Below are 16,856 nucleotides of genomic sequence, written 5' to 3' on the forward strand. Positions count from 1 at the left end.
ATTTTTTTCATGTCTCCCACAAGTTATTTTCACACTTTTTTAACGGAAAAACAACAACATTTGATTTTCCTTGTCCTCACAATGCTTAAACCACATGAGGGGATGACTTTTGAGTACTGAGAAAAATCTAAATGATTCTGTAGTGAAGAAAGACGAGTATGAGTATGTTAACCTTTATTTATGGTAATTGAAATGAATTTGTAGTAGTTAACTGTTGAGTTAGATTACATAGCTACCTCAATCGGCCTTTCAAATAATTGTGGTGACTTCACAGCAATTGCTAGTCACTCTGCTAAATAAAAATCCCCCTAGATACAGACACGTCTCATAGTCACATCATGAGATTTGGAAAGGAAAGATGAATATAATAATACGAATCGAATGGAGTTTCCCCATCTCCCCATTTAGAGTATTTCTGGTGCAGAACAAAAATGCCCTTATCTAGATGGTGTGACAAAAGCATTTCCTAACAGACCTGTTAACTTTCTTTGTTGCTTTAAGGTTGGAAACAACCTGCTCTACCTCCGGCAGGCAGAGGCAAGAAACATTTGTCCGAAAGCTTAGGGACAAGCTACACTATTTACAGCCCTGTGTAATGTTCAATGTAATGTCCAATGTAATTGCATTATTGGAATTTTCGAAAATGTATGTACTTGTATTGTTAAAAACACATCAAAATAAAAGGAAATGTATGGTTTAAACATGTCTTTAATGTTTATTTGTTTTAGCTGCTAGTGTTAATACATTTGTTTATATCATTAATGTAACGGTTCTCGTCTGTTGTAGAAGGAGAAGCAGACCAAAATGCAGTGTGGTGGTTATTATGTTCTTTCATGAAAAGGAACTCGACATGAAATAACTAACTATACAAAAACGTCAAACGGAACGTAAAAACCTATACAGCCTATCTGGTGACAACAAACACAGAGACAGGAACAATCACCCACGAAATACTTAAATAATATGGCTGCCTAAATATGGTTCCCAATCAGAGACAACGATAATCACCTGACTCTGATTGAGAACCGCCTCTGGCAGCCATAGACTATGCTATACACCCCCAAGACAAAACACACCACAAAAAACCCATGCCACACCCTGGCCTGACCAAATAAATGCAGACAAACACAATATACTTCGACCAGGGCGTGACAGAACCCCCCCCTAAGGTGCGGACTCCCGGACGCACATCAAAACAATAGGGAAGGGTCCGGGTGGGCGTCTGTCCATGGTGGCGGCTCCGGCACGGGACGTGGACCCCACTCAATGTCTTAGTCCCTCCTCCTCGCGTCCTAAGATAGTCCACCCTCTCCGCCGACCATGGCCTAGTAGTCCTCACCCAGAAACCCACTGGACCGAGGGGCAGCTCAGGACTGAGGGGCAGCTCGGGACTGAGGGGCAGCTCGGGACTGAGGGGCAGCTCGGGACTGAGGGGTAGCGCGGGACTGAGAGGGAGCTCGGGACTGAGGGGAAGCTCGGGACTGAGGGGAAGCTTGGGACTGAGGGGAAGCTCGGTACTGAGAGTAAGCTCAGCACTGAGAGGAAGCCCAGCACTGAGAGGAAGCTCAGCACTGAGAGGGAGCTCAGGCAGGTAGTTGGATCCGGCAGATCCTGGATGGCTGGAGGTTCTGGCAGATCCTGGCTGACTGGCGGATCTGGAAGAGTCAGGCTGACTGGCAGATCTGGAAGAGTCTGGCTGACTGGCAGATCTGGAAGAGTCTGGCTGACTGGCGGATCTGGAAGAGTCTGGCTGACTGGCAGATCTGGAAGAATCTGGCTGACTGGCGGATCTGGAAGAGTCTGGCTGACTGGCAGATCTAAGATCACAGTGCTGAGCTTCCTTCCAGATAAACACAATATACTTCGACCAGGGCGTGACAATTAAGCCTTTATTTATGTGTAATGAATGACCAAAGGTGTCTGACTTTAAAGTAGTGTCATGCGATATAGTGTCTTTATGGATGTGTTATGAATAACCGTTAAACTGAGAACTACAGGACACTACATCAAGTGTAAATAAATAGGTTTTTAACCTTCAGCTGATTTATGAAGGTTCTCTCACTCATGATCCACAGGTTACTGTAGGGTCTGAGAGGTATTTCAATGACTTGATTGACCTGCAAAGCTAGAGTTTGTCTGTCTGTCTTTGGAGAAGTCCAACCTGAGACTACCGCACCAGGTATTCCTCTTCTGTTCCCATGCTGGAGACCAGGGCTTGATTACAATCTGCTGCAATGGTGCCAACATTTTGTGGCTGATCTTTCAGCAGCGAAGTGGACAAAGACCTGACTGGGTCCAACACAGTATGGCTCATTATATTGTTGTGTGTGTGTGGTTGTGTCCTGAAGAACATGTAACTTGGTTGGGGGCTTTCATCAAGGTAAGTGTTTCTTGGTGTAACGTCGTCCCCAGGCTATTGAGCACACAGCACATATGAACCTGGGATATCAACCATTCAAAGTTGGCATAAGTGGGAGTGACCATAGCATTTTTTGGGAGTGACCTTACTGAGTAAAGTATTTGTCATCAGGCTATGTCCCTTGCGAGCAAAAACATTCCCCCTGGTCATCACCAGTTATAAATTCATAATTAAGGCTAAAACCTGCCCATCTCCAAAATGCCAAAATTTGATTTGAAACCTAACCCTAACTGAAGGCCAAGTTTGATGCTTTGGTCCACCAGCCCTGCTGTGCAGAGGGTAATGCGTACGGCCCAGCACTGGGGCCAAGTTTCCTGCCATCCAAGACCTCTATACCAGACGGTGTCAGAGGAAGGCCCTAAACATTGCCAAAGACATCAGCCACCCTAGTAATAGACTGCTCTCTCTGCTACCGCAAGGCAAGCGGTACCGGAGCACCAAGTCTAGGTCCAAAAGGCTTCTTAACAGCTTCTTCCCCAAGCCATAAGACTCTTGAACAGCTAATCAAATGGCTACCCAGACTATTTTCATTGATCCCCCTCATTTTTCCACTGCTGATACTCTCTGTTTATTATCTATGCATACTCACTTTAGCTCTACCTACATGCACATATTACCTCAATTTCCTCGACTAACCAGTTCATCATCAATCCATGGAGATGGACTATCATGCCCCTATAAGAAAGAGAATAGTTGGTGCCCGTCCATCTCCATGGATTGATGATGAACTGGGTGAAGCTTTTTCTCAAAGAAATATGGCAAAAGTCTTAGCAGCCAAGTCAAAATTAGAAATGGATGAACAGAATTATAGAACATGACGTAATTATGCAGTTAAATTGAATCGAAGAAAAAAAAAGTTATTTTACAGCAATGCTTTTACTGATTGTAAAAATGATTCTAAAAAGGTATGGAACACAGTTAAGGACTTACTTGGTACATCTATCTCATCATGCCCATCTAGTGTGGAGGTTGACGGGAGAATAATAACAAAACCAGTTGATATTGCCAATCATTTTGCAGATTTTTTTACACAGAAAATTAAATTACTAAGCAACAATGTGGACATAAATTCTTCCAAACAATTTGATGATCATATTATGAGCAATAAGAACTGCTCTTTTAGTCTACAAACGGTGTCAGTGGAGGAGGTGTTAAACCTATTGAAGTCATTACATGATGGTAAATCTACAGGTTATGGTCTTATGGACAATTTTTTGCTTCGCTGTCCTGCTCCCCAGATTGCAGTTCCACTGAGAGACATATTTAATTGGTCACTGGAAAAGGGGTTGTTTGCAAATGTATGGAAGCATGTGAAACTGTGTCCTATTCCGAATGACTGCAAAGAACCCATTACTCCTGCCAATAGTCGACCAATTAGTCTACTCCCTACACTCAGTAAGATATTGGAGGGTATTGTGAGTAGACGAATGTGGGAGTATATGGAAAAGAATGATCTGATTACAGCCAATCAGCATACTTATCGCAAAAACCATTCCACTACCACTGCATTGGTTGACATGACTGACCAGTTGCTCAATGCTATGGATAATGGCAGGTTTGTAGGTGTACTATTTTTAGATTTCAGTGCAGCATTTGATTTAGTGGATCATGAAATGATTTTGACAAAATTAATGCATTATGGTTTCAAGGAGGTAGCATTGAATTGGGTACAGTCATATCTAACTGACAGGAAACAGTCCACCTATATCAATGTTTCATTTTCTTCCCCTAATGTGTTAAACTGTGGAATACCGCAGGGCAGCTGCCTTGGGCCACTTCTCTACTTAATATACACCAACGACCTTCACTATGCCTTGGTTGAAACTCAAGCTACTATATTTGCAGATGATGCTACAATTTATGCAGCAAGACAATCGGTTCAACAGGTACAGCAAGCTTTGCAAGGAGATTTGGAGATTATCAGGAAATGGGTTTGCCAAAACAAACTTGCTTTAAACACCAAGAAAACCAAAGTTATGTTGGTCTGTTCAACTAGGAAAAGGCCAAAACAGCATGGGATACAATTAAGTATGGGAGGAGTACAAATTGAAGAAGTGGCAGAAACCAAACTCCTGGGAGTGCAGCTAGACAACTGCTTATCATGGTCGTCTCAAATAACTAATCCATGTAAAAAAGAATATTAAAACAGCATGCACAATCACAAGGATAGCTAAATATTTACCAGGGAAAATCCTTCAGCAAATAACACAGGCATTGGTTGAGAGTCAAGTGAACTATTGTTCGGTGGTCTGGGGAAATGCATCATCTAGTGAAGTTAGGAGGCTGCAGAATGCACAGAATAAAGCAGGCGGAGATATGGTTCTTCTGTTGCAGTCATGCGCAGTGTTCTTGGTTGGTCATCAATCGACACGATAATTGAAAAAAACATGCTTATCTTATTTTATAATATACATAATTTAAAACGGCCAAGTTCTATTCACAATGATATTCAGTTGGTAAGAGACAGACATTCCGTGAATACTAGGAATAGATAGTCCACCATCTCTGTGTTATCCAGTACTAGGAATAGACTGTCCACCATTTATGCGTTATCCAGACAGAAAAAAGAAATGGGCAAAAGAACATTTCCATTTAGAGCAATAAAGAAATGGAATGAATTAACTGAGCAAACTAGAAACCTTTCAATATATAAGTTTAAACATTATTTAAAAACAATTTAAATATAGTATATAGAAATGTTGTGGGTCTATAGTAGATGAAGAATCAATATGTTTTTAGATTGAGTATTTATTGGGTCATTATGCTAGTGTATTATGTATGTTTGTAATAGTGTGTTATATGTGAAAGTGTGTTTGTATTATAAATTGTATTTTAATGTTAAGGACTCTTGGAAGATTAGTCCAAATGGGGACTAAAAGAGATTCTAATAAAATCTAATCAACCTGTGCCCCCACTCATGGACTCTTTACCGATACCCCCTCTATATAGCCTTGTTATTGTTATTTTATTGTTGCTTTTTTATTATTTGTATTTATTTATTTTTTGCTTGTTGATTTTAGTAAATACTTTCTTAACACTTATTTTTCTTAAAACTGCATGGTTGGCTCGTAAGTAAGCATTTCACTGTAAGGACTACCTACACCTGTTGTATTCGGCACATGTGAAAAATAACATTTGATTTGGACGGAAGTGTCTGGGAACGAAAATGGGTGTAATGGGACTTACACGACTTCACTTTAGAGCGTGTGCCACCCTTCAGAGCCCTTTATAAAGCACATCTTTATAATAATATTCAACATGCTATATCACACAGTTATGCCACATTTATGAACATTCTATAAAGCATGACATACGGTTATAGATGATTTGTAACACATTTATTTAGTGTTTATGAAGGCATTATGAAGTCTTTATGAAGGCTTCATGAAGTCTTTATAGGCTGAAGATCATTTGAAGCGGGACTGAAACAATATGTGGTGTACACCCAATGTACTTTCCCTTTAGGAGCTAGTATTGATTTTGTACCATATGTTGTGATTCTCACCAAATATTATTGTCTTCTCACACTATTCAAACCCCACAATGGAATAAACAGCTTATGAAGCTTTCTTAGCCTATAGATCACATATGGCAATAATCTGAACATCGTGTTGCTACAAAACTTCATATATATGTTCACCCTTGACAATCGCTAATCAATGTCCAAAATCAGCACACCTGCACATCATAATATTCTCTCTTTTGTGGCACTAACGTGAAGGTTTATGGTAGGGAAAATGGTGTTGCAGTAGCCTAGTGTGTGGTGTGGGAATATTTACAAGCAAACATGGAGAGCTTTTTGTTCACATTGCTCTAAAAAAAAGGAACCAGACCGCGAAATTCAAGCGAAACAAACTCAGTTCGGTTAGCTTCGGGGGCTCTTATGAGGGAACTGAGTTCCTTTGGAGAATTCACACTGCACAAAACATTACGTGAACCACACTGAATTAAAAAGATTTGGCTGAAAGGGACCAAGTGTGAAAACACCCCAAAGAAGTGAAGGCACATATCTTCTGGTAACACTTCAAGCCAAAAGTATAATGAATTCTTATATATAATAATATTATTCAACATATATTATAAGTTTATAATCAACTCAACAATTTGTCTATGGCCTCAAAATATTTGATAATAACTCAAGATTGTTGTGAGATAAAATGTAAGAGATTATGAGGGGGTCTTAGCAGATGTTTATGTGAAGTCTTGAAAAATGCCTTTGGACTGCATTGTACATCATTAGACCTGTTGGATTTAAGTTAGAATAGCATTGTATGGTTTGAGTCAGCACAATAGCATGAAAAGGATATGTAGGACTGTCTTGCTTCCATTTATTGTATAACATTTTCTCCTACTAATGAGCATCAACTGTATGAACCGTCATCAAACAAAATAAATAAACAGCTGTGCAGCTCTGGAGGAGGGATCACCCTATACATCAGGCACAAACGACTACGTGACCTTGAGGACAATCGTTATGAGTGCCTTTGGCTGTGGACGAAACTCTCACGCCTCACCGTGGCCTGAACTGTATTATAACATATATAATTTACATCCCACCCCCAACTTCTAAAGAGGCGAGGTCTCAAGGGCGGTGCTTGGACCATGTGCAACACAAATACACCCTCCCAGGTGATTCTGGGTGACACAAACAGATTCAAGCATGGTTTTCTTTGTTCTAGGTATGGCCCTAACCAAGTCGTAACAAACTCTACATGTGGAGCTAATCAGCTAAACTCCATATTTACCATCAAGAAAGGCCTATACTCCAAAGCCAAGTATCTACCACTGAGGTGAGTCGGATCACCAGACCATTGTGGTCAGCAGGTGAATGGCCTAAATCACCAGCTCAGTACATCTACAAACAACACCGTACATCTGACAACCTAAGTGCTCTCTCCATGGCACTAAATATAGATAGTTTCACATCAGTCTAAACAGCAAAACACTGCCAAGAGCAGACAGATGAACTTAACTCTCTCCTAAAAAATTACTCTCAATAGTAATCTCTCCATCAAAAAAAGTTAACTGACTACCAGAGACAAGCAATGGATGACCACACACACAGACTCAGCCTCAGGTCATCCAGACAGAAAGCCTTTCACAGTCAAGACAAAGCAGAATACAAGGCGCTTCAGCAGAATGTTGCAGCTCTAGTGAAAAATGCCAAGAAAGAGTACTTCCAAGCAGAAGTCCAACAGCTGAAGTCGTCTAACTTTGCTGGCTAATACAAATCATTGAAAAGCTTGATTGGTGCAAGTGAGACTAGAGAAAACCTTTCAGCCCTCAATCAACAGTATTTTCAGAGGGAATGTGACATTCTCAGTGCCCACTTTCCTCTGTATGGGAAGGTACAACATGCATGATCCCTGAAATTGAGGCTGTTGAAAACAAGCTTACAAACGTCTGTCCCCCTAGCTTCAACATTGGCCAGATCAAAACCCATCTGAAGCTGCTGAATGGGCAGAAGTCTGCAGGCCCGACGAGATTCCTCCCTGGTTCCTAAAACGTACTGTATGGAGCTTGCACCAGTACTGTGTGATATCTTCAACATCTATGGAACACAGCTACTTCCCCCTCTCAATGGATAAAGTCCATCATCTGTGCTGTGCCTAAAAAGAGCAACCCCATCTTCCTCCAAGACTACAGGCAAATCTCTCTCCTCAGATCCAAAAATCTATGAGCGGTTGAACACAACATGCTGTAGAAGGAGACTGCTCCGAACATCAACTCCTCACAACATGGCTTTGTGAAGAACAGGTCAACAGTGTTTGCTCTGGCACAATGCATCAAATGAAGTGCCAAAGCAGGATGTTTATGCAACTTTCATTAACTTTTCCAGAGCATTTGACACCCTAAACCATAGCCATCTCCTACTCACTCTAGTGGAGCATGGGGTGACCCGCTCACTATGGATCTCTATCAAGAGCGAACTGGACAACCGCAAACAGACGGTGAGGTCGAGAACATGCCTTTCTAACTCACAGCCAGTCCCAGCTGGAGTGCCCCAGGGTGTAGTGCTCTCACACCTACTGTTTGTGCTATGCATGATCACCATAGACTCCAGCCTCCCAAAGAGCATCCATCCTGTCAAGTAGGCTGATGACCTCACATTCACAGATTTTGCTCCCTGGCAAGCTACCTGGCCAAACACATGCAGCAGTATATGCAGTGGCCCAATGGGGAAAACCAACTGCCTGTATGTGAACGAAAAGAAAACCATGGATATGGTCATCAGCTTCAGAAGGGCTGTCATGTATCTTTTACATGTGTTTTATATTGTATTGACATTGCATTGTATGTATGTTTCTGCATATATACCAAGATGTTCAAATAAACCTAAACCTAAAGAGCTCTCAATCAAAACTTTCCCAGCTGCCTTTCCTTGCATTTCCCTCTCACAAAATATGTTTTAAGCAGCATGATGTATGCATATTTCTTATTTTGCAAGATAAGTTTCTATTTCAAACTAATCTGACTTCATACATTTATATTTCTACTCACTGTATGTGAAATAGCAATTGACATTCTCCTTGGCTTAGTGTTTTTACAAATGCCTGAAGCTTTGCTGTAAATGTTCTTCAACTCATTGTTAACTGTATTTTCCCATGCTGCTATAGCTATGTTTCCATTTAAAAAAACACAGTTTAAACCAACATGGCAGCTAGAACACCTCATAGGGTACATAAAACATCACAACAGCTTTGAATGTTGGAGATACCAATACGCTGCATTCAATTTAGAACAATGTTACGCTGCTGCTCTTAGAAACCAGTATCATGCTGCTGTGTGACAAGGTTTTAACGGAGCAATGTAAGTGAGAGGTGTTTGTTCCCTTGCATCAATGGAGGGAGACTTCATAAACCCTTCAGCGGCACTGTGACCCTTAAAGCATTCAGTGTGACAAGGGACATCCCTGGCAGGTGTCTACATACATTTATAGGAATGCATTGTTTCTGATACTCTAAATAGTTGAGAGATCATTGCCGTGTTCGTTAGGCACCAAATTGAAGAAAGGGGGCAGAGACTACTGGTCCAATAAGAAACACTCATTTCTGTTTTCTGCTTTAAAGTATTTTGCTATGGTGATCCCTACTGAACATGAACCACGGTAAGCCTGAATTGATCAAATCCATCATTTGTTAAAAAAACTGCTGTAAAATCCATATGGAGTTAAATTGAGAATCTGTTCTATAAATATACATTTGAAACAAATATTGCAGATCACAGTGAACCCTGTGACAGACTACAGGGCAGTTCAAGGTGGCACTGTTTTCATTTGAACACGACATGATGGAGTACTTGATAATGTCACTGTTGTAATAACACTGGAGCATAGATTCACTTTTCGTCACATTTGAACGTCACGTGACTTGAGAAAGTCTGGAAATTTGTGCATTGAGGTCCTTCCAAAGGGTCTGGAGCCAACGCCTTACGCTTTGCATAATTTCCATCATATTAAATCTAGTTAACAAATTCTCACAAAGTTTATTCTTTGAAAAATACTGCCAGTCCCCCAAAAAAGATTTTGAATAGAAAACCAACATCCTATTGGTTATTCTCACCGTCATTGATGCATTTATATACACCAATCAAATATCCTTCAGAGTACAGCATTTTCTTCTCGTCATCTTACATTTGCTTTCTTGTATCCTTCTTTATATTCTTCAGTTTCCTTCCCTTAGTTGTTAGAATGTCTGTGCCAACATTTTAGCAGGCTCAACCGAGGGCTAAGAGGCGAAGAGGTTACCGTCATCGCTGTGGCCGTAGAGGTCTGCCAGCTTCTTGAATCGCGGCCCCCAGTCGCTGAGGTAGTCGTAGTTCTGCTCCGAGTCCGTGCTCAGGGAATCCAGCGAGCTGAGGGACTCTGCGGCCGAGCCACTACCCTCGAAGGCATATGTCTGCAGTGAGTCATAGGGTGGTGCCGACACGTCTACGTCGGCCTCCTTCAGCCGGTCCCAGATAAAGTCGCGGAAGATGCCATTGTCTGGCGGTGGTCGGCAAGACAAGAAGAGGCTGGGCACTTCCGGGGTGACATCACGGCGGGTCTTGCCACTGCTCTCACGGACCAGTTTCAGGTTGCGGAGAGCGACCATGTCGAAGGCCTCTGTGTCCTCCTCGCCGCCGCCCTCGTCGTCGTAGCGTACAATGTTCTCGCGCACGTCACGCTCCTCGTCCAGGATCAGGGGCTCTTTCTTCCTCCGTCGCATGGTGACAATCAACAGGACAAGCACTGTGTTGAGAGACAGAGAGGGACAGTCACCATCAATAAAGGGCAGAGGATCAAGATAGCTGAGGGTTAATCATTAGTAGACAAAGTAAAAATGGTCTGTCAATAAATATCATTGTGGAGACATTCTTTGTCAAACCTTGAGCCAAGATGGACAAAACGACAGAGGCATCACATGTCCAGGACCAGTGTGGACTTTTTACAGTACAGAACATTTGTGCTATATTAGAAAATATATATTTCATAATTTTTGGTCATAGTCCAAAACATACTGGTAATGATAGGGAAACCCTGTCTGCCACCTGTGTGGCATTAGGCCCCCTAAACACATCAACACAACTGTTGGAGGCAAGTTTTTAGCTCCGAGAAACAATTTGATGGATAGAGCGATAAAGAGCCAGTGGGCGTGGAGAAAGGAATGGAGTCGATTGATAAAGAGCCAGTGGGGGTGGAGAAAGGAATGGAGTCGATTGATAAAGAGCCAGTGGGGGTGGAGAAAGGAATGGAGTCGATTGATAAAGGAGCCAGTGGGGGTGGAGAAAGGAATGGAGTCGATTGATAAAGAGCCAGTGGGGGTGGAGAAAGGAATGGAGTCGATTGATAAAGAGCCAGTGGGGGTGGAGAAAGGAATGGAGTCGATTGATAAAGAGCCAGTGGGGGTGGAGAAAGGAATGGAGTCGATTGATAAAGAGCCAGTGGGGGTGGAGAAAGGAATGGAGTCGATTGATAAAGAGCCAGTGGGGGTGGAGAAAGGAATGGAGTCGATTGATAAAGAGCCAGTGGGGGTGGAGAAAGGAATGGAGTCGATTGATAAAGAGCCAGTGGGGGTGGAGAAAGGAATGGAGTCGATTGATAAAGAGCCAGTGGGGGTGGAGAAAGGAATGGAGTCGATTGATAAAGAGCCAGTGGGGGTGGAGAAAGGAATGGAGTCGATTGATAAAGAGCCAGTGGGGGTGGAGAAAGGAATGGAGTCGATTGATAAAGGAGCCAGTTGGGGTGGAGAAAGGAATGGAGTCGATTGATAAAGAGCCAGTGGGGGTGGAGAAAGGGATGGAGTTGATTGATAAAGAGCCAGTGGGGGTGGAGAAAGGAATGGAGTCGATTGATAAAGGAGCCAGTGGGGTGGAGAAAGGAATGGAGTCGATTGATATAGAGCCAGTGGGGGTGGAGAAAGGAATGGAGTCGATTGATAAAGAGCCAGTTGGGGTGGAGAAAGGAATGGAGTCGATTGATAAAGAGCCAGTGGGGGTGGAGAAAGGAATGGAGTCGATTGATAAAGAGCCAGTGGGGGTGGAGAAAGGAATGGAGTCGATTGATAAAGAGCCAGTGGGGGTGGAGAAAGGAATGGAGTCGATTGATAAAGAGCCAGTGGGGGTGGAGAAAGGAATGGAGTCGATTGATAAAGAGCCAGTGGGGATGGAGAAAGGAATGGAGTCGATTGATAAAGGAGCCAGTGGAGGTGGAGAAAGGAATGGAGTCGATTGATAAAGAGCCAGTGGGGGTGGAGAAAGGAATGGAGTCGATTGATAAAGAGCCAGTGGGGGTGGAGAAAGGAATGGAGTTGATTGATAAAGAGCCAGTGGGGGTGGAGAAAGGAATGGAGTCGATTGATAAAGAGCCAGTGGGGGTGGAGAAAGGAATGGAGTCGATTGATAAAGAGCCAGTGGGGGTGGAGAAAGGAATGGAGTCGATTGATAAAGGAGCCAGTTGGGGTGGAGAAAGGAATGGAGTCGATTGATAAAGAGCCAGTGGGGGTGGAGAAAGGAATGGAGTTGATTGATAAAGAGCCAGTGGGGGTGGAGAAAGGAATGGAGTCGATTGATAAAGAGCCAGTGGGGGTGGAGAAAGGAATGGAGTCGATTGATAAAGAGCCAGTGGGGGTGGAGAAAGGAATGGAGTCGATTGATAAAGGAGCCAGTTGGGGTGGAGAAAGGAATGGAGTCGATTGATAAAGAGCCAGTGGGGGTGGAGAAAGGAATGGAGTCGATTGATAAAGGAGCCAGTTGGGGTGGAGAAAGGAATGGAGTCGATTGATAAAGAGCCAGTGGGGGTGGAGAAAGGAATGGAGTCGATTGATAAAGGAGCCAGTTGGGGTGGAGAAAGGAATGGAGTCGATTGATAAAGAGCCAGTGGGGGTGGAGAAAGGAATGGAGTCGATTGATAAAGAGCCAGTGGGGGTGGAGAAAGGAATGGAGTCGATTGATAAAGAGCCAGTGGGGGTGGAGAAAGGAATGGAGTTGATTGATAAAGAGCCAGTGGGGGTGGAGAAAGGAATGGAGTCGATTGATATAGAGCCAGTGGGGGTGGAGAAAGGAATGGAGTCGATTGATAAAGAGCCAGTGGGGGTGGAGAAAGGAATGGAGTCGATTGATAAAGAGCCAGTGGGGGTGGAGAAAGGAATGGAGTCGATTGATAAAGGAGCCAGTGGGGGTGGAGAAAGGAATGGAGTCGATTGATAAAGAGCCAGTGGGGGTGGAGAAAGGAATGGAGTCGATTGATAAAGAGCCAGTGGGGGTGGAGAAAGGGATGGAGTCGATTGATAAAGAGCCAGTGGGGGTGGAGAAAGGAATGGAGTCGATTGATAAAGAGCCAGTGGGGATGGAGAAAGGAATGGAGTTGATTGATAAAGGAGCCAGTGGGGGTGGAGAAAGGGATGGAGTCGATTGATAAAGAGCCAGTGGGGGTGGAGAAAGGAATGGAGTCGATTGATAAAGAGCCAGTGGGGGTGGAGAAAGGAATGGAGTCGATTGATAAAGAGCCAGTGGGGGTGGAGAAAGGAATGGAGTCGATTGATAAAGAGCCAGTGGGGGTGGAGAAAGGAATGGAGTCGATTGATAAAGAGCCAGTGGGGGTGGAGAAAGGAATGGAGTCGATTGATAAAGAGCCAGTGGGGGTGGAGAAAGGAATGGAGTCGATTGATAAAGAGCCAGTGGGGGTGGAGAAAGGAATGGAGTCGATTGATAAAGAGCCAGTGGGGGTGGAGAAAGGAATGGAGTCGATTGATAAAGAGCCAGTGGGGATGGAGAAAGGAATGGAGTCGATTGATAAAGGAGCCAGTGGAGGTGGAGAAAGGAATGGAGTCGATTGATAAAGAGCCAGTGGGGGTGGAGAAAGGAATGGAGTCGATTGATAAAGAGCCAGTGGGGGTGGAGAAAGGAATGGAGTCGATTGATAAAGAGCCAGTGGGGGTGGAGAAAGGAATGGAGTCGATTGATAAAGAGCCAGTGGGGATGGAGAAAGGAATGGAGTCGATTGATAAAGGAGCCAGTGGAGGTGGAGAAAGGAATGGAGTCGATTGATAAAGAGCCAGTGGGGGTGGAGAAAGGAATGGAGTCGATTGATAAAGAGCCAGTGGGGGTGGAGAAAGGAATGGAGTTGATTGATAAAGAGCCAGTGGGGGTGGAGAAAGGAATGGAGTCGATTGATAAAGAGCCAGTGGGGGTGGAGAAAGGAATGGAGTCGATTGATAAAGGAGCCAGTTGGGGTGGAGAAAGGAATGGAGTCGATTGATAAAGAGCCAGTGGGGGTGGAGAAAGGAATGGAGTTGATTGATAAAGAGCCAGTGGGGGTGGAGAAAGGAATGGAGTCGATTGATAAAGAGCCAGTGGGGGTGGAGAAAGGAATGGAGTCGATTGATAAAGAGCCAGTGGGGGTGGAGAAAGGAATGGAGTCGATTGATAAAGGAGCCAGTTGGGGTGGAGAAAGGAATGGAGTCGATTGATAAAGAGCCAGTGGGGGTGGAGAAAGGAATGGAGTCGATTGATAAAGGAGCCAGTTGGGGTGGAGAAAGGAATGGAGTCGATTGATAAAGAGCCAGTGGGGGTGGAGAAAGGAATGGAGTCGATTGATAAAGGAGCCAGTTGGGGTGGAGAAAGGAATGGAGTCGATTGATAAAGAGCCAGTGGGGGTGGAGAAAGGAATGGAGTCGATTGATAAAGAGCCAGTGGGGGTGGAGAAAGGAATGGAGTCGATTGATAAAGAGCCAGTGGGGGTGGAGAAAGGAATGGAGTTGATTGATAAAGAGCCAGTGGGGGTGGAGAAAGGAATGGAGTCGATTGATATAGAGCCAGTGGGGGTGGAGAAAGGAATGGAGTCGATTGATAAAGAGCCAGTGGGGGTGGAGAAAGGAATGGAGTCGATTGATAAAGAGCCAGTGGGGGTGGAGAAAGGAATGGAGTTGATTGATAAAGGAGCCAGTGGGGGTGGAGAAAGGAATGGAGTCGATTGATAAAGAGCCAGTGGGGGTGGAGAAAGGAATGGAGTCGATTGATAAAGAGCCAGTGGGGGTGGAGAAAGGGATGGAGTCGATTGATAAAGAGCCAGTGGGGGTGGAGAAAGGAATGGAGTCGATTGATAAAGAGCCAGTGGGGATGGAGAAAGGAATGGAGTTGATTGATAAAGGAGCCAGTGGGGGTGGAGAAAGGGATGGAGTCGATTGATAAAGAGCCAGTGGGGGTGGAGAAAGGAATGGAGTCGATTGATAAAGAGCCAGTGGGGGTGGAGAAAGGAATGGAGTCGATTGATAAAGAGCCAGTGGGGGTGGAGAAAGGAATGGAGTCGATTGATAAAGAGCCAGTGGGGGTGGAGAAAGGAATGGAGTCGATTGATAAAGAGCCAGTGGGGGTGGAGAAAGGAATGGAGTCGATTGATAAAGGAGCCAGTGGGGGTGGAGAAAGGAATGGAGTCGATTGATAAAGAGCCAGTGGGGGTGGAGAAAGGAATGGAGTCGATTGATAAAGAGCCAGTGGGGGTGGAGAAAGGAATGGAGTCGATTGATAAAGGAGCCAGTGGGGGTGGAGAAAGGGATGGAGTCGATTGATAAAGGAGCCAGTGGGGGTGGAGAAAGGGATGGAGTTGATTGATAAAGAGCCAGTGGGGGTGGAGAAAGGAATGGAGTCGATTGATAAAGAGCCAGTGGGGGTGGAGAAAGGAATGGAGTCGATTGATAAAGAGCCAGTGGGGGTGGAGAAAGGAATGGAGTCGATTGATAAAGAGCCAGTGGGGGTGGAGAAAGGAATGGAGTGGATTGATAAAGAGCCAGTGGGGGTGGAGAAAGGAATGGAGTCTATTGATAAAGGAGCCAGTGGGGGTGGAGAAAGGGATGGAGTCGATTGATAAAGGAGCCAGTGGGGGTGGAGAAAGGGATGGAGTCGATTGATAAAGAGCCAGTGGGGGTGGAGAAAGGAATGGAGTCGATTGATAAAGGAGCCAGTGGGGGTGGAGAAAGGAATGGAGTCGATTGATAAAGGAGCCAGTGGGGGTGGAGAAAGGAATGGAGTCGATTGATAAAGGAGCCAGTGGGGGTGGAGAAAGGGATGGAGTCGATTGATAAAGAGCCAGTGGGGGTGGAGAAAGGAATGGAGTCGATTGATAAAGGAGCCAGTGGGGGTGGAGAAAGGAATGGAGTTGATTGATAAAGAGCGATACTATCTGTATTACATTTATTGCAATAGGCCCATGTTATTCATTGTGTTTTCAGCCAAGGCATATAAGACACCCTCGTTGTATTTTCCTCACCTTTAGCCTGAAGAGCATACTCTTGTCTGAGAATACAGTTTTGGTATTGTCTGGAAAATTATATTTAAGATGGGGGCAGATGATCCGCTACATTGGTTTTATTAATAGCTTCAACTGATTAGGTTTTAATCACTTGTACTGCAGTGCTGAGAACAGCTAGCTGTTCATCGAGTGTGGTGCTATCTGGAAAAGGTGTTACTCATTACAGTCCTGAGGTCAGGTTATTTCTGGTGGAATTCAAGTTGCTTTAAGGTTATTTCAGGGTGAATTCAGATCTTGACAAATCAAAAAGATATCTATCGACCTTAAATTGACTCCTTTGAGGTATTCGCAAATTACTTCATGAGATTTTCAAGATTTATACTTTTTAAATATGTAATTGGCCTGCTCATGTTGTTAGAATGTAAACAACACAGAGATAAACACACAGACATGAGCACAGAGATTTGGAGTGGCCAAATATGCTGTAAATATCAGGGTTTAACAGTGGTGCGATCCCAAATGACACCCTAACCCCTTTAGAGTGCACTACTTTTGGTCAGAGCCCTATGGGCCTTGGTGAAAAGAAGTGCACTTAACAGGTAATAGTCGGCTGCTCCCACAAGTTGCTTACCCTGGGCATCGTTTTTATGGGCACAGCATATGCCTATCTGTGCAATAAAACAGGATTATATGCTAGTCATAAAGCAGCCG

At 44.0% G+C, this 16,856-nt stretch overlaps 1 protein-coding gene across 1 annotated transcript in view; it reads right to left on the reverse strand.

The window, feature by feature from the left end:
* Window positions 1–10,146: 10,146 nt before the first annotated feature.
* LOC135518350 (cadherin-7-like) overlaps window positions 10,147–16,856 on the reverse strand; it is a 113,046-nt gene continuing 106,336 nt past the window's right edge. Inside the window, exon 11 of the mRNA XM_064943468.1 lies at window positions 10,147–10,649. Within this exon, the coding sequence (XP_064799540.1) occupies window positions 10,147–10,649 (503 nt within the window). The remainder of the gene's footprint in view (window positions 10,650–16,856) is intronic.

Source organism: Oncorhynchus masou, chromosome 3 (genome assembly GCF_036934945.1).
Source record: "Oncorhynchus masou masou isolate Uvic2021 chromosome 3, UVic_Omas_1.1, whole genome shotgun sequence".
NCBI lineage: Eukaryota > Metazoa > Chordata > Actinopteri > Salmoniformes > Salmonidae > Oncorhynchus > Oncorhynchus masou.